Source organism: Peromyscus leucopus, chromosome 16_21, assembly GCF_004664715.2.
Source record: "Peromyscus leucopus breed LL Stock chromosome 16_21, UCI_PerLeu_2.1, whole genome shotgun sequence".
Taxonomy (NCBI): Eukaryota; Metazoa; Chordata; class Mammalia; order Rodentia; family Cricetidae; genus Peromyscus; species Peromyscus leucopus.
In genome coordinates, this window is record NC_051084.1 from 33,861,458 (window position 1) to 33,883,265 (window position 21,808).

The 21,808-nt window shown below is 44.7% G+C and overlaps 2 protein-coding genes across 7 annotated transcripts in view; one reads left to right on the forward strand and one right to left on the reverse strand.

Annotated features, from left to right (window-relative positions):
* Positions 1-4,142, reverse strand: part of Septin10 (septin 10) — an 85,587-nt gene extending 81,445 nt beyond the window's left edge. For 3 of the 5 annotated variants that reach the window (XM_037200108.1, XM_037200106.1, XM_037200110.1), the window contains exon 1: positions 3,915-4,142. In XM_037200108.1, the coding sequence (XP_037056003.1) occupies positions 3,915-3,944 (30 nt within the window). In that variant the 5' untranslated portion in view covers positions 3,945-4,142. The remainder of the gene's footprint in view (positions 1-3,914) is intronic. The other 2 variants (XM_037200109.1, XM_037200107.1) reach the window with 1 other exon arrangement.
* Positions 4,143-4,432: 290 nt separating this feature from the next.
* On the forward strand, positions 4,433-17,901 carry Sowahc (sosondowah ankyrin repeat domain family member C). Of its 2 annotated transcripts, XM_037200105.1 has the most exons (2): positions 4,433-6,157; positions 17,394-17,901. In XM_037200105.1, exons 1-2 carry the CDS (start codon positions 4,599-4,601, stop codon positions 17,464-17,466), a joined length of 1,632 nt encoding a protein of 543 aa, XP_037056000.1. In that variant the 5' UTR covers positions 4,433-4,598; the 3' UTR covers positions 17,467-17,901. The 2 variants fall into 2 exon arrangements, with proteins under 2 accessions (XP_037056000.1, XP_028748276.1); XM_028892443.2 differs by lacking the exon at positions 17,394-17,901 and having other exon boundaries at positions 4,433-9,216.
* Positions 17,902-21,808: the final 3,907 nt, after the last annotated feature.

A 21,808-nucleotide genomic window follows, 5' to 3' on the forward strand; every position in this document is an offset into this window, starting at 1 on the left:
AATCACTGGGCTGAGCTCCTCCAGTACTGCCAAAGAGAGGGAAGAGGGATTATATGAACAAGGGGGGTCAAGATCATGATGGGGGAACCCACAGAGACAGCTGACCCAAGCTAGTGGGAGCTCACAGACTCTGGACTGACAGCTGGGGAACCTGCATGGGACTGAACTAGGCCCTCTGAATATAGACAGTTGTGTAGCTTGAGCAATTTGTGGGGCCCCTGGCAGTGGGACCAGGATTTATCCCTAGTGCATGAACTGGCTTTTTGGAGCCCATTCCCTATAGAGGGATACCTTGTTCAACCTCAATGCAGGGGGGAGGGGCTTGGTCCTGCCTCAACTTGATATGCCAGACTTTGCTGACTCTCCATGGGAGGCCTTACCCTCTCTGAGGAGTGGAGGGGGGCAGGGGGAGAGAGAACTGGTTGATATGTAAAATGAAAAAAATTTAATTAAAAAAAGTATTGTCTTGATTGATGATTACTGTGGGAGGCCCAGCCCACTGTGGGTAGTACCATCCCCTAGGTAGGTGGTTCTGGCCTGTTTAAGAAACTAGCTGAGCATGAGCCAATGAGCAAATCTAAATGTGAGCCAGCAAACAGTGTTCCTACAGGTTCTCACCCTGACTTACTTCAATAATGCACTGTGTCTTGCAAGTGTAAGCCAACTAAATCCATTCCTCCCCCAAGTTTCTTTTGGTCAGCATGTTTAATTACAGCAACCAAGTAAACCAAGCATAACAGTGGATGATTTGATACAAAAATTTTAAGTGGCTTAGATTTATATTCTGTGTTCTAAAAGACAAAAATTGTCAATCCATACTTTTATACTCAGCAAAACTACCAATCCTAATTGAAGAAAAGATTAAACATTTACAAGATTAAAACAAACTAATGGAATTTATGACCAATCAGTCAAATAAAAGGAGGATAATGGGAGGAATACTGCAGAAAACATACCCAAAAGGTCACAGGAGAAAAATAAAATACCACACCAACAATCAAGAGAGATTCAGAAAAACAGTATAGAAATAAACAAAATGATAGCAACCAATACACACCTTTCAATAGTAACTATAAGTGTTAGTGGTCTCCTTCTCCAACAAAAGACATAGACTAGCAAACCGTATTTTAGAAAACAAGATCCATCTTTTTGTTTTCTCTAGCTGGATGTCTTACACATCTCAGAACCTCCCGCCAGAACTGGCACTGCCAACAGTGGGTTGGGTCTTCTTGCATCATCTAACAAGACAATCCTCACAGACATGGCCACAGACCAATCTGATCTAGGCAGTCTACCCATTGAGACTGCACAGATTACTCTGAACTACATCAAGTTGACAGCTTAAACTAAATAAGCCACCTATGAGGAATGTTTCTCATCTATACATTCAGTACTACCTTAGTAACAATTTCCCTCAATAGAACATCTATTTGAATTTTCAAAAATATTCAAGTAATTCTTGCTAATATACATGCAATCAAACAAAAATATCACTGCTCATGTTCATTTGTCTATGAAAAACAAGTATAGGGAACTCACAAAATTTTTAAGTATCGATGAATAGATTCTACACTTATTACACAATGTATCACCACTTTCTATATATAACTAACTAGAAGAATGATTTCTCATAGTCTCCATAAATATGGCCAACACAACGGGTAAAATAAACAGGGAATCCTAGTTTTGTTTTTGTTTTTTTGTTTTGTTTTGTTTTTCAAGCCAAGGTTTCTCTGTGTTAACAGTTCTGGCTGCCCTGGAACTCAATTTGTAGACCAGGATAGCCTCAAACTCACTGAGATCTTCCTACTTCTTTCTCCCAAGTGCTGGGATTAAAGGAGTGCACCACCACTGCCCTGCTTTTGGTTCTTGAGATAATGTCTCTACCTAATCCAGGCCAGTCTTGAAGTCACTATGTAGCCTAGGCTGACCCTGAATTTATGATCCTCCTGCCTCATCCTCACACACACTCCATGCCCCCATTACACCCCAAGTGCTTATAGGTATGTATCATCACAAACTTAATCTGGGTTCTTTATTATCATTAGCATATATCATTTCTATAACATAATGGTTTTCAATATGACATTTTCAAACGTGTACACAATATTCATTGATGCTATTCACTAGCCCCCTTTTCAGCCTCCCTTGACCCTCTATTGCATCCTACTGGTCCCTCTGCCCCCCAAAATAGAAAAATATGGAAGAGTCTCCAAATCTGCATTTCAGTTTCAGTATACGTTCTGCTGAAGCAAAAATCTGACCTGATAATTGAGAGGAGAAAGTGCGGAAGTCAGAGGAGACACCTTCAGTTCTCCTACCTCACCTGTGGTGAGCCCTTAGCCTTACGACACTGGAGGGGCTGGAGAGCCCACCATACTGACACTTCCCAGATTCACTCAACTAAATTAAAAACCAGTGTATGGAACAGCTGGTAAAACTATGACTGTTGCTCCTCAGGAGAATATGCATCCTCACAGCAGAATTTCCCCTACAAATGCTATTGCTATTAACTACAAATAATAATTTCACTGTTTTCAGCTTTCTATAAAAGTATATGAGCCATAATAGAAACCTCTTCCTACATGAAGAATAAACAAGATTTCGAATATGGTAAAGCTCCATTTGTGTGTAGATATCAAATAATTCACCCACAGTAGCCATCGTGGCAAATATGGTAACAGATGAGAACGCAGTTAGTGTGTCCAATGTATAACGTCTCCAGAAAAAAAGACCTTGTGTTAGTGAGCAGACATCAAGGTTTCATCATGCTCAAGAATTAGATGGCGCTGGTAAATCACTAAAGGGTGATGATGCTTTTCATGAGAGGGTGCTTTTACTGGATGGCCATTAAGGTTTCCATAGCTAAAGAATATGATGATTTTTCACATAAATGGTCATGGTTCAAATTCACATGGAAATTATAGCATTTATCTATTTTGTATTATTTTTGATTTTAGGCTACTGAAGTAAGTTCTATAACTAAAATGAAGCATAGGAAGATAAGAGCCACTAGTTTCAGGTAAGTAGAAGTTATTTGGAAAATGTTTATTGGAGTAATATTGCTTGTGATTAAGAATCCTGAGAAAATACCACCAATGGCAAAATATTTAATAGTTAATTAAAATGATTATTTTCATTAATATTGGGTAAGGGCAAAATTGGAGTTTTCTTAAAGTAGCAACAAAAAAAATTTTCTACTGGATGCAGCTGTTAGGGAAGTAGAAATAAAGAGGCCATTCTACCCCATGCAGCATCTGGAAGACTCCATGAACAGTCCCTAAAACGATGGGAACAAAGGCAAGATTACAAGAGATTGGTATTATGAAAACAGTATGACCATCCGGAAAACCACGACTTACTATCCAACACCAAGTAAGATAAGTTATGCAAAAGTTATTGGAAACGCACAACATACCGGATCGGTCATGTGTTCTTTTAATTACAAGGAGAGGGAAAAGCAAAACAGAACCGCCCAACAAATACGGTAAAACCGCAAGTTTTGGAAAAGCTAGGGAAGCCGACTTCCCGGTTAGCGGCCATGTACGTGTACACAACCGCACAAAACCAGGCGGATTACAAGCCCTACTCAAAAAAGAAAACCGTTACAAAGTGATAAACACCTGGATTTAATTTACACCCCTCACTTCGGCCAGGACCAGGAAAAGCCTGGCCAATCTAAGTTCCCCAACATCCAGGCGCTCGGCAGAGCTCCTCAGCCCTCGCCCTGGGGGGGGGGGGGGCAGCAAGGAGCCCCCGCCACGCGGGAGTCCCGAAACCCGCACGGTCACAATCCCGCTGGCCCCAAAGGCGACCGGGCGGGGAGGGGCGGGGCGGAACGGGGCGGGGGGGGGGGGTAGACTCAGAGAGTTCCGCCGCCCGGGACCGGGGAACACGCCAGGGCGCGGGCTCACCAGCTGCCGCACCTCGTCCAAAGAGGCCATAGCCCTGGGGAGATGTCGCGGAACGGTGGTCTCAGGCCGGACCGGACCCAAACGCACGTCCCGGGCGGCGTCCGAGAGAGACCGGCTGGGCGTGACAAGCGGGGCACGGGGCGTGCCCGGGCGAGCCGCAGCCGTCCGTTAGTGGGCGGGGCGGCCTCGGCCGAGAGGCTGGGGCGGGGCCAAGGCCGGCGGCCGCGGGAACGCGCCAGGGGCGGGCCCGGGCTTTTCCCGCGCTCCGGGCGAGCCTCTCCCGGCGCTGTGCTTCTCCCGGGACGTTTTAGACGAAAAGCCAGGGAGCAGGGGAAGAGGGAGGGGACCAAGAAGCAGGGGACGTGAAGAAAACGTTAGGCACCGCAACGCCCCGCTCCGGCGGAAGCAGTGATTGCGGGACCCCTCTCCGCGCGCGGAGCCCGGAAGTGGGCGTGGCCTTGGGCCGCAGACCGGCGCCGAGATTGAGGCCCAAACGGAAGTGGGCGTGGTGGAGGGTGTGTCCACAGGGGGGCACTGCCCCAGAGTGAGGCGGCGTCTGCGGTCCCGGGAGTCAGCGTCTCTGAAACTGGCATCGCGTGCGTCTTGTCGCTCTCCAGGTTCCCCAGGCGCGCGGCTATGGTGTCGGGCTGAGCTGTCGGCGGGGCGGAGGAGCTGAGCTGCGGGATGGAGGGGCCGCTGGAGCCGAGCTCCGAGACGATCCTGCGCTTTCTCGCCGAGCGCGGGGGCCGGGCCCGGCACTCGGAATTGGTGCAGCACTTCAGGGACGCCCTGGGCGGCCAGCGCGAGCAGCGCACCCGCGCCCGCGAACACTTCAAGGAACTGGTCAACGCGGTGGCCACCGTGCGCACCGACCCCGCGGATGGTACCAAGTATGTGCACCTCAAGAAGAGGTTCTGGACAGGGGGGTCCCCTCCGCTGGAGGCCTCGCTCCCCCGGGACCTACCGCGTATCGAGGTGACTGAGGAGCCTCCAGTCCCGGACCTTCCAGCCGAGCCCTGCGAGGGCAGCCCGCTCCAGGAGGGGGCAGATCCACAGTTGTCTCTCGGGCTGGGTGGCGAAGCGAGTGACCCGGAGCCTCCGATCCCTGCTCAGAGTGGGGCCCAGGGTAAGAACTCGCCGCAGGAGGGCCAGGCGGAGTCCTGGGCTTCAGTCGCCGGGCCCAGCGAGAACCTGAAACTCCCATCACAGGGCGGTGAGGAGGTCGAAGGGACCAGTTCCCCCGGTGGGCCGAATACGCCGAGGTCGGCTCGTCAGAACTTTCGGGACCTGGTGATGGGCAGCTCCCCTCAACTCAAGAGGAGCGCGGGCCCGGGGGACGGTAGCTCTGGGAGCATCTCCGGAGGGGGTCGCGGCCGAGGAGGGGGCGACTCGGATAGCGCATCGTTGGCTTCGTCATCCGCCGAAGAGGAGAGCAGCGGTGCGGGCGCGGTCACTCTGGATCCCCTGGAGCACGCCTGGATGCTCTCGGCTTCGGAGGGCAAGTGGGACAGCCTGGAAGGGCTGCTCACTTGTGAGCCTGGCCTGCTGTCGAAGCGAGACTTCATCACCGGCTTCACCTGTCTCCACTGGGCCGCCAAGCACGGCAGGCAGGAGGTCCTGGCCATGTTGGTCAACTTTGCCAGCAAACACCAGCTGCCAGTGAACATCAATGCCAGGTCGAGCGGCGGCTACACTGCCCTCCATTTGGCGGCCATGCATGGGCACGTGGAGGTGGTGAAGTTACTAGTCGGGGCCTATGACGCAGATGTGGACATCAGGGACTACAGCGGGAGGAAGGCCTCTCAGTACCTGAGCGAGAGCATCGCAGAGGAGATCAAGAGCCTGGTGGGAGCCATGGACGAAGATGATGGGGACAGTACCACCGGCCGCGGGAGTGGGCGCTGGAGACTTTCGAAGGTGCTCCCGTCACACCTCATCACTTACAAACTCTCGCAGGGCATGGAAGATGGAACTGAACATCACCATCACCACCACCACCACGTCGCCGAAGGATGGCCCGGAAGCAAAGCAAAAGATTCAGGTCGCAAAGCCTTGGGCAGCTCCAGTGGACGGATAAAACCACGACTCAACAAAATCCGATTCCGAACCCAGATCATTCACACCACACCCTCCTTCAAGGATACCGAACAGGCCCTGGAGGAAGGGGAAGAGGAGGAAGAGGAAAGGTCTCTTAAAGGCTACTCATCTTCCTTCAAACTGAGACCGAAGTCCAATGTATTTGGGTAAAAAAATAATCCGTGCTAGAAATGCTAAGGTTTAGTTGTCTTCAAGGTAGAATAATAGTGGCTGTGGATAGATAAGAGAGTGGAACCAGAAAAGACAGGATAACATTACGAATTTTAACTTGTGGGCTTGGGGTGGTCCGTAGTAATCCTTTCAGGATAGCCATTCTGGGGCGAGAGAATGTCTTAAATGATTCACAATCCATTGATCTGTGCCTCTCTCCCCACCCCACCCTTGTAACCTGGGACATGTGAGAACTGGAATGGACTGATGACTAAGAGCTGCTTTGCTTTAACCATTTCTAGATACCATACACAGTAAGGACTGCCACACTTTCACGCCTGTTTTTCCAAGTCACTCTTAGGACATCAGAAAATGCAAACTGTATGCTAATAGAAACTGAGCCTGGTCATGTTTGTAAGTGAACCAAACTATGGGCTGTCCTGGTTTCTTACTGTTCAGTTCGCACTTGCTCCTTAAGGTGCTAACGAAGGTCCAGGTCAGAGTTGAAATGTGAAACTGCAAACGAGAATTATGTGAGTCAAGCTGGGAACCCTGTTGGTATCTTACTTATAGTATAAGCAGCGGTTCCCATTTTTCAAAAGCAATTTCAGTTTTAATCACTGAACTAAAGAAATAAGCAGCGTTTGCTTTTGAGTTATTGTAATATGGTTTGTGCCCATATAATGCTATTCAGTATACGGTACATGATTAATCACAAATTTTTATTTAAATAGAACACTTAGCAGTCTATGGTACTTTTTTAAATGTGTGTCTTGATGAGCATTAACTTGTTTTGCTACTCTGAAATTCTCACCTTTCTGGGGTTTGTACTCTGGCGATTCTTTTTGATGAAACTTACGGTACTTAGACTGATTTACATATTACTTAAATCTTTTCTTGTTTAGAAAATAGCAGAAATCAGTATAAGTATTAATAAGCCTATGCTTCTGTGAAGTAGTTATTAAATCAATTTAATATGGTTCTCATATAAGAGATATTTAATTTTATTAATACATTCACAGTCTCTATGCTTCATAGCAACATTTTACAAATGTTCAAAATCTTTCACTTTTCTTACATTTCTTCGTATCTACTCAAAGAGCTATCTGTGGTATAGTTACTTAAAAGCTAGATAGTTTGCCCATTTAAAAATGGGCAGATGTGTTATACTTTATAGAAAGAAAAGGAAACGGAACCATTTGTGTATTTCAATGCTGCTAGCTATTGCATTTCCTCATATATACATGGAAAAATACTGTCCCTTAAAATTAAAGACTTTCATAACTGCGATCCTTAATTACATTCCATTCATTTGTGTTTGAGTAAATGGCTTTATAATCACTTTAAAATTTAACTCACAAACCTATTAAATCTTGTAACAGGATTAGAAACTTCTGTAGGAGACTGATTTGACCAAATCCTCTCTCCGTCTTTCTGGTCTGATTGTTGAAACCTAAGTTGTTAGAACCTACAAGCTGGGGGGGGGGGGGGGGGGGGTGTGAACAGCCCAGCCCACAAAGTGAGGAGACTGCATGGTTGTACAGAGCTGCAACATTTTGTTGTTAACTTTCCCAAGTAGTAGAAATTTCTAACAGATTTGTCACACCTCTCTCAAGGTAGCAGGTAAAATTGTTTAAATATACTCATGAAACACATTCGTTGTGGCTAAGGAGATGACTCGGTAGGTATGAGCATTTGTTCTACAAGCCTGAGTACCTGTGTTTGGATCCCCAGCACCCATAGGAAAGGCTAAGCCTTTATATGAGGATGCCTGTAACCCAGCACTGGGAGGTGAGACAGGCAGATCCCCAGAGCCCAGGGGCCGGCCATCCTACTTGAAACAGTGACTTCTAGTTCAGGGAGAGACTGTCTCAAGGCTATAAGGAAGGCATAGAGGAAATCACCTGACATTCTACTCAGGCCTCAGAGTAAGCACACATACGGGTGCTCCCAAACATTCTCGTGCCTACACTACACACACACACACACACACACACACACACACACACACACACACATAAGTTGTTATCCACTTATGTGCCTTTATCTTTGTTTTAGGATTTAAGAAGTAGTTTGTGTACATTGATAAGCACTTTTTCTGTATATGAGTGAAAAGCCAGTGTAAAAAGCAATCGTGTTCCATGTATAGACATTAACTATATCTAGTGCAGAATAAGCTTACAATTCCCATCAAGGACTTTTAAATTCCATTTAAGATAAGGCAACTATACAAGTAGATGTTTTAGAACCACATAAAGGTTCTAGTAAACAGTCATTTTTAATCCCTTCACATGTATGTTAGTAATTAATTGAATAAAATCTATAATTTTCTAGATTTTTAGATACCAAGTAAATACATCATTTAACTTTGTCTTTACACTAAATGTTTAAAACTCTGATAAAACATTTAAATTGAGTCATTCCTGGACTGGCCAGACAACTAGGCAGATAAAAGTGATTGTCTTACAAGCCTGAAGAACTGAGTTTGACCCTAGAACCCACAGTAGAAGGAGAGCTAACTCCTGAAAGTTGTCCTGTGATCTCCACATGTGTGCCGTGGCATATGCATTCCTGTACTCACATGCATATACACACAAACGCAAAATTAATAAATTCAAATTTTAAAAACAAAAAAGAGGGAACTCCTAGCATTCCTTGTCATAATGCACTTTGTACAGTAAGTATAAAATTTCAAGCTACTTAACTCCATTCCTCTTACTTTTCAATTTCCAAATCAAGAGTAGAAAAAATGATTGTATAATTTGATAATCATGAAGTTGTATCTCCCAATAGTGGCAATACATTAAATACAGGCGTCTATTAACAAGAGACTGTGTAGTTTAAATACAAGTTTGTTCACGTGTTTTTCAGGTACGCTTGTAACTATGAATGTCAGTTTGCCTTTATGGTATGTAAAATGAAGTAAACTGTGGTACTAGTTTATTCACACCTGAAATATTGGAATATGACGTTTGTCTTTTGCTTTTTAAGTAAGTCAAAGTTTGTGAATTTCGGTAAATTTTGTCAAAATAAAATGTTCATGGTAGAAATTGAATTGTCTAAGTTTCTGTAGTCCTTTAGCTACTTTACATGTGCATTGTTTTATGGTTTGCAAAATACTTTTCCAAGTTTCAATTTTTTTTTTTAATTCTTTTCCTACTTGCTGAGGATATGGGCTACAGTGTCCTTAATTATAAGTAGAAAATGAAGGTTCAGGGCCTCAAGTGTCATCCTTGCTGAAACTTTGTCTTTCCTGTACATTAAATTGTCTTTTTTTTTTTTTTTTTTTTTTTTTTTTGAGAAACTGCTATAGTTTGGCAGCAGTGATGAATGAGTCTCTCTTTGGGTGGGTGGGTGGGTGGGGTTTGAGACAGGGTTCCTCTGTGTAGCTTTGCGCCTTTCCTGGATCTTGCTTTGTAGACCAGGCTGGCCTTGAACTCACAGAGGTTCGCCTGCCTCTGCCTCCCTAGTGCTGGGATTAAAGGTGTGTGCCACCACTGCCCAGCGAATGAGTCTCTTTAAACAAAGAACAGGACCTCTATCTACCTCTACCTTTAAAAAGGAAGAAACATGGAGGCTGAGAAATGGCTCCATCAGTACAGTACGTGTGCAGGTGTAGATAGAGGCTAACCTAATCAAGGTAATCCCTCACAGGCATGCCGCGCTGCTTGTGTCCTGGGTGGGTCTAGATCCTGTCAAGTGAATTAATGTTAAAGATCATGAGATGAATCTCTAAATAGTAATTTGCAGGAAACCAGGGTTCTTTTAAATTATGCCAATTGTAGGAAGATGTATAAAACTAGAGATCATGTTCATCTAAATAAGATATACTTAGAGAAATGTCTCATGTTTTCACTCATGCAGAATCTAGATTATGTATATCCATACAGTTATGTGTATATATGTATATGTGTGTGTATATATATTTCTAATAGTCATATATATACATATATACACATACACATGAAAGTAGAAGGGAAATTATTAGAAGAAAGGGAACTAAGGAAGGGAGAAGGGAACAAGAGAGGGTCATGGGTGAATATAAGCCAAGTATACATTACACATGCAAAAATGTCCTAATTTTAGTTACGTGTTAGTTTATGTGTTCATTAAGAAAATGAGAAGGGGTCTGGAGAGATGGTATGGCAGTGAAGAGTGCTTGCTGCTCTTCCAGAGGACTCCTTAAGTTCGGTTCCCAACGTGTCTGGCAGCTCACAGCTGTCTGCAACTCCAGCTGCCAGGGGATCCACCACCCTGCACTGGCCTCTCAGTGTGTACCCATACACACACATGTGTGCACATACACTTTTTAAAAGGAATGGAAACCAACCACAAAGCAGTCCTTGGTGACCAGTCAAATCTTTATAAGATACCTAACGTTGGTGTGTTGGACGATGATTCCCCGTGAACTTGTTTCTCAAGATACGGCGGTGGGATTGTTTCCACGCCAGTTCCTCTTTCATGCTGCCACACACTTTTCCCTGGACCATCTTTCTAAATGTCAATTTCATCTCAAGCAGGGGTTTTCCTCTTCTGTTTATCAGTTTCCCACTTTTCCATGTTAATGTAGTGTTGAGGAATGTGGGGCAAGGACCTCACCCTAGCTTAGTGCCTTTCATGTTAAGTAAGTTGTGTTTCCTGCTGTGTAAGCAGCTCTTTAAATGGAAGCATTTACTACTTCATAGCATTAACTGTATGGATAATTCAATAACAGACATGCTAAGAGAAGAAGTATTTTTCATGCAATACAGCTCTTAAATGCCAGCCAACCTCCTCATCTGCTACTCAACCAAAAGAACAGTCATTTATTCCAACCCTGGAGGTAAAATCAGCTTTATTAGGATTTTTCTATGTGAGCAATTTAAAAGATTCAACGACTAAGTTCAATTATTTTAAAAAAAAAAAAAAATGTGCCTTATAGGATGACTCAGTTGCATACTCTTGGCACAATATACTAGTTAGCCTTTTTTTTTTTTTTGGTTTTTCGAGACAGGGTTTCTCTGTGTAGCTTTGCGCCTTTCCTGGAGCTCACTTGGTAGCCCAGGCTGGCCTCGAACTCACAGAGATCCGCCCGGCTCTGCCTCCCAAGTGCTGGGATTAAAGGCATGTGCCACCAACGCCCGGCCTAGTTAGCCTTTTTTATTACTCTAAGTACAGTTGAGTGTGGAAATAGCTACTGATAATGTGGAAATCCCACCCCCAAAAAATGGGATAGGAAAATGAAGCTTAGTGTATCATAGAGAACTTTGGGAAAGAGGGCATTTTTTTGTTTATTTTTTCACAATATGTACATACATTTCATATATACATACAAACATACATATCCATGTGTGTCTTTGACTACATTGTTCCTCATAGTAAAATTTCTAATAGTCATTTTAAACATGGTGATGGGTTACCTCAAGACACAACACTCATGTCTTTGAAGATACCAAGCCAGGGGCTGGAGAGATGGCTCAGCAGTTAAGAGCACTTGCTGCTCTTCTGGGGGACCCAGCTTCAATTCCCAGCACCCACATGGTGACTCACAATCACCTGTACCTTGAGTACCAGGAGATCCAGTGCCCTCTTTTGACCTCCGTGGCACCAGTCACACGTACATGCACGCAAGTAAATACATACATAAAAATAAGCAAATCTTTTAAAGAAAAGAACAAGCCAGAGCCCTGAAAAGTAAAAAATCAATCATTTTATTTGTCTGTTTGTTTGGTTTTGTTTTTTTGAGACAGGGTTTCTCTGTGTAACAATCCTGGCTGCCCTGGACCTCACTTTGTAGACCAGGCTGGCCACGAACTCCAGAGATCTGCCTGCCTCTGCCCTGGAGCGCTGGGATTAAAGGTGTGTGCCACCATCACCTGGCAAAATTAATCATTTAATTAGCATGCTTTTCTTGACTTTTCTTTTAATTTTCTGGTCAAGAAACAATAAACCATCCTAACCAAAGCTTTAACCAAAGGTAGCCTGATAGACGGTGACACTAACCAGTTCTTCACAAATGGGGTGAAGAAGGACGATATAAATTCATTTTTGTTTTTTTTTTTTTTTTTTAACCAACTTGATGTCGTTCTAATCAAAACCTGGAAGTCCTCGTTAGAATGCCTTTCTGGGAGCTGCAAATGCAGCTCAGTGAAAAACATGCCCAGCATGTTCAAATGTCTGATGCCCCGTGTGGAACAACCACCACTCCAACAGCAACCTTTTCTGGGTCTCTTAGCTTGCTATCTAGTAAATAAAACTCAGCATTCTTGACAGTGGTCTGGAAATTTCCCATACTGGTAACTGATCTAGTTTGCCTCTGAGAGGAAAAAAAAAATTCCCCAGTGATGTGTCCAGCCTCCTGACATTAACAGTAGTTCACCCCAAAGAACTGCACAATTGAGTAGATAAAAACAAAAACACGAAAAGAATGTTCAATATTTTAATTAAAGTTACGATTTTGTATTCGGTTGAACTACTGTTGGCTCTCCCTGCCTGCATATCCGCACCTTCTGCACATGTATGTATGTATTTTCTTCAGGTCTCTAGCTAGAGTGAGCGCATATGTATGATACATTTGAAAATTTTATGGGCATTATGATTACCTGTAAAAGCAAAGCCTTTGTAGCTGAGGAGCGTCCCCTATACTAACCACTGAGCCTCAACTATCCAGAGCCGCACACCTCTGCTATGACTCACCCATCCTGAGAGGCAATACATCACGGCTTTCATCTTTCCCGGGTCAGGGACTGGGCAGCCAAGGATAACTCGACAGGTAAAGCCAGCCGCATTATTTACAGTAGCTCTTCCAATCTGTCTATATTTTCTTAATGAAGCCTCAGCAACAGTTCTCCCATTGTTGAACTCTCTTTAATACTCTCTAAATGGCTGGTTCACGGGCGCTTGGTTTAAGGTACCAGAACTGTTAGAGGGGCACAGATTTAAATGTGAAGGCAATTGTATTGCAAAAGTTATTCTTTATACAATTCTCTGGTTCTTCTGACCCTATCCATCATGGCTCTGGGGAGAGAGGCAATGAATGAATATAGTTAACGTAGCTGTCCTGGTAAGGATGAAGGTATTCTAAAGAGACACTTGTATCCCTCCATTTGGCTGTAAGACTGTTGGTACAACAACCTCAAGAAATTCAAATTTCCCTAAGAATCGTATGCCAGGTGAAGGAAAAGGAAGGAATCTGGTACCAACCAGAGCGGGGAGCTTGTCTTTCATTTCATACGGTGCTGACTTGGCAGACCACCTAACAGGAGAATCTGGAATTCTTGATAATAATGCCCAGGACCACACTATGGAAAGGACTGTGTAGTTGAAGATGGAATACAGAGGGTCACTGACTTCTTTGTTCCTCTCCTCAGTGGAGCCACTGAGTCAACGGCCTTTCTCTGTCACGTCTTTGTGATCGGCCTGCCGAGGAGGAGCAGAGTCTAGTTGTTGGGGCTGCCAGAGACCAGGCTATAACTCTCACAACTCCAGTAACAAGACTGCTTCTTCAGCATGAAACCTTGAGGCTCAGAGCAAGACCTTGTAAACCATAACAACCAGACCAAAAACAAAGAAACAAAAGGCGATCTGAGAACTTGGAGCCCTGAATCCACCTCCTTTCCTTGTCTTCAGAAACATGTTCCACACTGGTGAGGTTATTCACCAGTTAATTGCCTAAAGGGCCTTACCTGAGCAAGGAATTGCCCTTTGAGGAAATAGCCAGGATTTCTTTCAAACTCCGAGTCAGATCCATGCAACCGAGGTCTGTTTCTAGAGGAGACAGCTTATACACTGGCTAAATGAATATCTAGGAGAACCTAAAAAGAAATAAAATACTGGAATTAACTGTATCTGTTGATACCAACGCCCAAAATTTGGGTATCACGTGCTTCCTTGAAGAGCTGCACATAGCTATAATTATTGGTTGGTTGGCTGATACCTGAGCCCAGCATTTAACAAAGTAGGTTGTCAAAATGTCCCTGGTAGGGAGGAATTCAAAAGATTTAATATGAGAAAGTTGAAAGGAATTTATCTTTTGTGTTTCTCCTGCCTGTCACCTGGTTGTATCTTTCAGGAAGACCCTAGAGACACCCTCTACCAAGGCTGTGAGGGGAAAATAATGTTGGGAGTAGGAAGGTCCAGTAGCCTCGAAAAGCACTGTGCGGAAGAGAATGGGACGTTGTCCTCAAAGGACACTTTCTGATTCCGTGAGAAAGATGGGATCCAGAGTTGTGGTGTTCAGCCATCAATGCTCACCTAGCAGGCAAGGTGGGTGCAATCACTATGGCATTCAAAGAATAAAGACTGTGCAGGAGTGAACCACATGGATCACAGTTACCTTTGGAATAAAGCCAATGGCACTCCGTCCCAGCCCACCCCTCAAAGCACAACTTAACCTATGGACACAGGGATAGGTCTAGACACAGAAGCATAATAGTCACGCTGTTGCTTTCAACCTCCGGTCATTAACAGACCACAGTGGCAACACCCCCCCTGGTAACAATGGCGACCAGATTTCCTTAGGAAGGAATCGTCTCTACTGTCAGATACGCAGTAGTTATCATTCTCTGCCCAAGCCACCTTTTAAGAGGCCTGAGGCTGTGTGGGGGAGAGGTAAACACTGGGATTTGGTTTCTGACGGTGGGCGCACTAAGTAAATTCAAATGTCCAGAAAGCCAAACAGTGCTCATCTTCAGGTCAAAGCAGATCCAGAGAATTCTCTGTGTGTTGCAGGGACCCCCTTTGTCCAGGGTGTTTAGGAAGAACTTTCTGAGAGGAAATTAGCCAACTGTTCAGCTGGGTTGAGCAGGATAAATTAGATTGCGAAGCCACTTTCACCCCAGAAGCCTGCCCCATCTGTGGCCCAGGGCGGAACGGCTGCCCCACAGACCTCTTTTATGGCCCAAAATGTCCAGTTAAGTACCTGGGACCCTTTCCATAAAGAGGAAAGGGTTTTGAATGCTGCTCAGAACAGGAAAATGGTTCTGGTGTCTTAAAAGGAAAGGAAGGGCCCCTGTGGCTGACGGTGAGAGGGCCACATAGTCTTCCCAGCCAACCCCTGCAAGATTCCAGTCAGGACGAGACAGCCTGTGGACTGTGGAAGCCACCAGAGCAGGAGCTGAGGTGTGAGCAGAAGAGGGGCGCCCCCCCCCACTTCTTTACCCTTGCTGAGACGCCAGGCATCCAGGTAGCTTTGCCACCTGGTGAGTCCAGGGTGTCACCTCAGAGTGGCCAAGGGCTATGCGCCAGTTTTTCTGTGTGGGAAGTTCCTGAGCTGCACTCGTTGGGCAGGAAACTGCAAAGAGAAGCTATGCATGGTCCTTTCTTCCAATTCTCCAAGCCTGCTCCCTCCAACCGAGACAGGATAGTCTTTCTCTTCTCAGAACTCCTTTGCCCTATGCACACGTGGTCTGCCTGAGTTCTGCACTACTTGGGTACCTTTGCTTTGTTTCTACTTTTCAGTTATAAAGACAGACCAAGTGTGGGGACCGGGGGACCTGCTGCCATGCTTTCTGGGTGCCTTAGATGTCTGTATTTTTATTGTTTCTGTTTTATACTGATAGTCTCTGCATTACAGATAATTATAAGATTAAAAGGGGCCAAAAGAGGAAAATATATATTAGAAGTTTGACTAACGGGCTGGAGAGATGGCTCAGAGGTTTAGAGCACTGACTGCTCTTCCAGAGGTCCTGAGTTCAATTCCCAGCAACCACATGGTGGCTCACAACCATCTGTAATGAGATCTGGTGCCCTCTTCTAGCCTGCAGACATACATGCAGGCAGAACACTGTATACATAATAAATAAATAAATCTTTAAAAAAAAAAAAAAAGAAGCTTGACTAACAAAGGAGTCAAGATCTTCCTCCTTCATAGAATCATTATAATATCCTGCAACTTTATAAGAAGGAGAATATTTATCAAGAATTTCAGGTTGTAGGCACATAAACTGATTATGGACATGTAGACTACTTGGTCAGTCTTACAGAGAAACAAATACCTTTCGAGTAAGAATAATATAGGAAAATTGTCATACGCTGTTTGAGCTCGCTGAAAAGCTGGCTCTGGGGATGGGATTATCTACCTACTTCAGATCCAAAGCATGTTTGTCTAAAAGGTTCCTCCAAAGCTCCCACCCTAGATCAAGCAGGCCCCCTGACTCCGTGACAGGGAGAGGAGAACAGAACATCCCAGGAAAAGGCGTTGTGTGCTTGAGAGCAGCTCAGAGTTAAAACTATTTCCAATAAAGGTTACTTTTATTTATCTCTTGGTATAAAGGTCTCTATGATGAAACCAGCTAACAGTGTGCTTATACACGAAAAGGATAAAAGGGACCCTCTGAATAAACTCTCTCAATAATAACCCAGTCTCATAGTCAGCTGAATTCTGTTAGATGCTGTAAACATCAACTTAATGATGATTATAGTAAGTAACTCTACACCCTGCATAAGTCACAAAGGCTGTCTTATGTTTTCTTGGAAACTTACAAGGCCTAATGATTTAACAATATGTACACAGGAAATACTAAGTTTTTGTTTTGGGTTTTTTTTTAATTTAGGTTTTGTTGTTGTTTGTTTTGTTGAGACAGGGTCTCTCTATATAGCCATGGTTGTCCTGAAACTCACTATGTAGACCAGTTTGGCCCGGAACTCACAGAGATCCTCCTGCCTCTACCTCCCCAGTGCTTGGATTAAAGGCATGTGCCGGTGCCGCCATGCCCAGCCGACGATACTCATTTATTACCTTATCCTATGTGTATAATTTGGATTCAACCTTCTACTAGGATGATGCTTCACAGTATCTTCTAAACTGAACAGTTGCCATCTCCATAACTCCTGCTGTGTCTGCTAAAAACAATCACACTTGAGGTTAAAAGCAGAGACCAGACTAAGCAGCGGTGGTGCACGCCTTTAATTCCAGCCCTCAGGAGTCAGAGGCAGGTGGATCTGTGTGAGTTCGAGGCCAGCCTGGTCTACAGAGTGATCCAGGACAGCCAGAACTACCAGAGAAACCCTGTCTCAAATACATACATACATACATACATACATACATTAAATAATTAATTAATAGATAGATAGATAGATAGATAGATAGATAGATAAAAGCAGAGGCTATCTTGATATTCTTGCTAACCCGGTTTAAGTTCTGGCTCACCCTTTTTGAAGATAAATAAATACATTTCCTTGCCGAACACTTTCTCTTTGTTCTCGTGGTCTTTTAAGTGGCAGGTGTGACATGGAGATTATTCCTTTCTACAGGACCTTCAAGCTTGTGGTCATCCTGGAATCCAGAACGACAGGGTTGCCCGAACACACACCGACCAGTGACTGAGCCTCCCCTCCAGCATCCGTGAGTTAGAGAAGGCACCTGCATGTGAAGAAGTTATCCACTACGTTTATGACCACACACTGGAGCCAGAGCAGTCATCTCGTGGAGTCCAGCTTGTCTCTCAAGGCAGGACTCCTGGGAGCCACTTTGTAAAGCCAGAGCAGAGAGAGCCTTACGTTGAACAAGTCCAATTAAGTATGCATCTTGCTTCCTTCCCTGGTCCTTCCTCTATTAAACCGAAAACTCTCCTTAGCGCCCGCCCCCCATAAGACCTGGGGCTACTGATCCAGTTCCTCTGTTCCTCCTCCCAGTATGCCACATTCATTGAGTCTCCTTTTCCTACTTCTCACTGTTACTCACCCTCAATTGGTGTTTCAGGATGATTGGCAGAATGGAGACAATTTCCTTAAAACTCGAATAACTTTCATTTATTATATATTTGATTGTTTTGTTTTGTTTAAGATTGCAGTTAAAAAATTACTCATCTGGGTGACTGCTTTTTTTAAAAAAAAAAAACCTTCCCATATTTTGACCTGGGGTGAGTGCTTCACTTGGCAGTCTTAAAGCTAGAATCGGCCGGGCAGTGGTGGCGCGTGCCTTTAATCCCAGCATTCAGGAGGCAGAGGCAGGCGGATCTCTGTGAGTTCGAGGCCAGCCTGGTCTGCGGAGTGAGATCCAGGACAGGCTCCAAAGCTACACAGAGAAACCCTGTCTCAAAAAAAAAAAAAAAAAAGCTAGAATCACTTCTGAGGTGATCAGAAATATAACCAACCCAGAAAACATACCCCGGGAAGAGCGCACAGGAAGCTCCTCAGGAAGGGACAGGAAGGGGCTTAGGTTTGCTAGCGCCCTGGAGGCTTTTCTCATGTCAGATTTTTAGTTTCCCTTTGAGGCGGATTGGGAACAGGATGGAGTTGAAGGTTTCTGAGGTCCATGAAAGACAGCTGTAATAGAAAGACTGAAAGCCCTTAGCCCGCCTTGGCTTCATTCAAAGTAGGAGACAGGCTTGAGGAAGTCTTCATTATAGGAATTTGAGAATAGAAGATATTATGTGACCATCTAAGGTCACATAGGCCCTGTCTCTGTCCTTTTTGCCCCAAACAAGGCCACACGTGAAGTTGGTATGCTTCCAAACTCCTCTATTTTTTATAACTATCGTTGTGTCTCTGTACAATTCATTGTAGAAGGCAATAAGAACTTAGAAACTCTGGCATCTACCATCCGGACAGAATCCATTCTCTAACCCTTGGACTTCCCACCCCTTTGGCTCTCCTTTGTGTCTTAGTGATTTTTTTGGTTTTGTGGGGTTGAAAATATAACCCATGTTCTTATGCACACAAGGTAAGTTCTCCACTACACTCCCATCCTCGGGTCTTGCAAGCCTTACAACCATTCCTGAATGTGCTGGCAAGAAAGTGTTTGGTCTGTTTCTTGAGCAGAACTCTCGAAGTGGAAATACATAGTTCTGGGAGCTAGCATGCAGGAGACAGCTATTCTAAGAAACATCAAGTATGATTCTTTTCCATCAAATACGATAAAACGTGTGTTTATAACAAGGAATTCAATTTTTTGTCTTCCCCACCTTGTAAGACTTTTATTCAAATGTTTTAACCCCTCCCCACACGCCCAGTAAAAACTTTGTTTACACAAAGACCCTTCCGATGCATTCCAGAAATTTGATGGTCTAGAGCAGTGACCTCTTCCCCGTCCCTTTCTCATTTCCTGTCACCAATTCTTTTAAGACTAACTAATTGAAAAAGACTATGAGATCGGACCTCAGCCAATTGGGGGAAAGGCACAGTCACCACCTGCATTAAAACCAAGTACACTTCCTGCCCCTGCTCTGGCGAGCAGTACAACCTTTACTTAGGAATGCAGCAGCAATTCCCGTTAGATAGGGAGACAAGTCTCAGGCAAAAAGGATGCGTTTCAGGCATTGCTCACTCCTCGGGCATCAGCTACATGGAGCTACGACTCTGTGCCAATTCTGTAAAGCTACCAAGTCGCTCGCTGTTAGTCACTAAATTGATGAAGGTTGGCTATGTTTATTACACCACTGCTTCAAGCCTCTGCCTCCAGTCTGTCAGTAAACTCGTTACAATGTAGCATTAACCTTGGACTCTTGGTCTGCCTGCTTGCTCTCACTCTTGTTAACAAGTCCATTCCTTCACTGACCTTAGAACCTCCTCCTTCAGGATACCGAAGACCAGCTGAAACATTCAGCCTCGTGGACTGAACAAATACTGGGTACCCATTGGACCTTCTGTTTGTAGACAGCCATTGTTGAACTAGCTGAACCACACAGCCTGTAAGACATTCTAATAAATCCCCTTCCTATATATAGACAGACAGACAGATATAAATCCATCCTATAAGTCCTGTTATCTAGAAAACCCTGACTAATACAGCACCCTAGAAATAAAACTACTGTGGAGTTTCGCCCAGGAACTGAAGAGTAATCTCCCTCTTGGAATTCACAGGGACGTTTAGAATCCTGCTGGTCTGTGAATCCCAGCATTGTCCTGTGATGCCACACAGTCTGGGAGCCTAACAAAAGCTGCTCAGAGTTGGCACTCCGATGCTCATTCCTGGGGCTGGAAGCTCCAGGAACAAACCAGATACGGTGAAGTTCCTAAATGTGATACGGTTTGACCAGTCTGGTTGTGTTGATTTCCTCTCCTGTTGGTTCCCCAAGTGATGGGACTTGGGGCTACCGACAAGCACAGCTGGACTGTGAGACATGGGAAATGGGGATCCTCTCGGGGTTCTTGGTCTCATTGATAACAGAATTGAAGACCAGGCTCCAATGGAAGCTCAAGGACAATTTTATTAGAGTTTGAAAGGGAAGCTGCTGGAGCAGGTAAGCTCTCAGCAGCCTCCTAGAGGAGGAGAAGGGAGGAGAGAAGGAGAAAAGGCCATTGAAGCTAGCATGGAGGTCAGACGGGATAGCTAAGGAGCCACATAGCATGAAGGGAGGCTTTAAAAAAAAGATCAGAGAAGTCTCAAACGCGGGGGAAGTCCAAAGCAAAGCATGCTTAGAAAAGAGAGAGAAAGAAGTGAATGGGAAGTTAGGCTTTTCTGAATAATCCCCCAAAGTGGGAAGACTCGCAAAGCGGCAGGCCGTGGCCCAGGAAGCGACTGTGCTAGTGGCAGAGAAAGTACAGTATCTTATTGAGGGACTAGTTATTCCACTTATGTATTTAGTATGGCTAAAGGTGAGCCAGCCTTCTTCAGGAGGTGTTTCCTTGACCAGGTGACTGAACCCAACTGCAATTTCAGGTCTCCACCCAAGGCACAGCCTCTGCTCTCTTGACCAGAATTTTTCTCTTTTTTTTTTGGGGGGGGGGGAACAGCGTTCGAGACAGGGTTTCTCTGTGTAGCTTTGGAGCCCATCTCAGAACTCACTCTGTAGACCAGGCTGGCCTTGAACTCACAGAGATCCGCCTGCCTCTGCCTTCCGAGTGCTGGGATTAAAGGCGTGCGCCACCAGCTTCTGGCTCAGAATCTTTCTCTTAGTGGGCTTCTATTGCTACCCTCGCAGCTGAAAGCACATTTCTATTGAGGCAACAACGCTAGTCTTAGGAAAGCTGAATGGAAGCCAGAGAGATGGGGGAGATAGTGGGTGCCTGAATTAGGCAATGGCCGTGGCGGGGAAGGGGCTGGAGTTTCGACACAGGGGTGGGGGATTTCAGCAAGCATTAGGGGAACAGAAAGTTCCTTGGTCAGGGTCTGGCGGAGTTTGTTCTGAAATGACGGAGGTAACATCATCTTGCTCTGACTCCATTTTGTGTTTACTTAGACCATTCATTCTCAGCCCCTATCCCCTCCCTCCAACGATCTGCCTTGGCAACACATTTGAGTTTTCCGGGGCCTGGATCATGGTCCAGTTGTAGTAACCAAAATAATAAAAGTAAACTAATATAACTAAAAAAAAAAAAAAATAGAAGTAAAAAAAAAATAATTGACGTTATGTCTAAAATAATTACCCTGCTCTGCAAGGAATGAATAGTTCAAGATTACTTTGGCCCTCATCTAATTTTGATATAAATGATGGTCTTGATGATTTTTGCATTTAAAAACTCTGTACCCCTGAACTTGGGCACCAGGAAATTTTTCAGAGGCACAAACCCGTTTTTTTGGTCTGGCCATCAATAAAAATGACTTAAAGCTTTCAATTGGCTTGATCAACATGGTGGTCAATGGCTCTCTTGTGTGGATCTTTTCAATTCAAGGTTTATTCCAACACACCTGAGTCGTGCTGAGGAGTTCTTTTCAGGGACCTCTACTCAGGTGAAAACTCCACTACTAAAGAGACAAAAAAGACATGCAAACTATCATTAGGGGC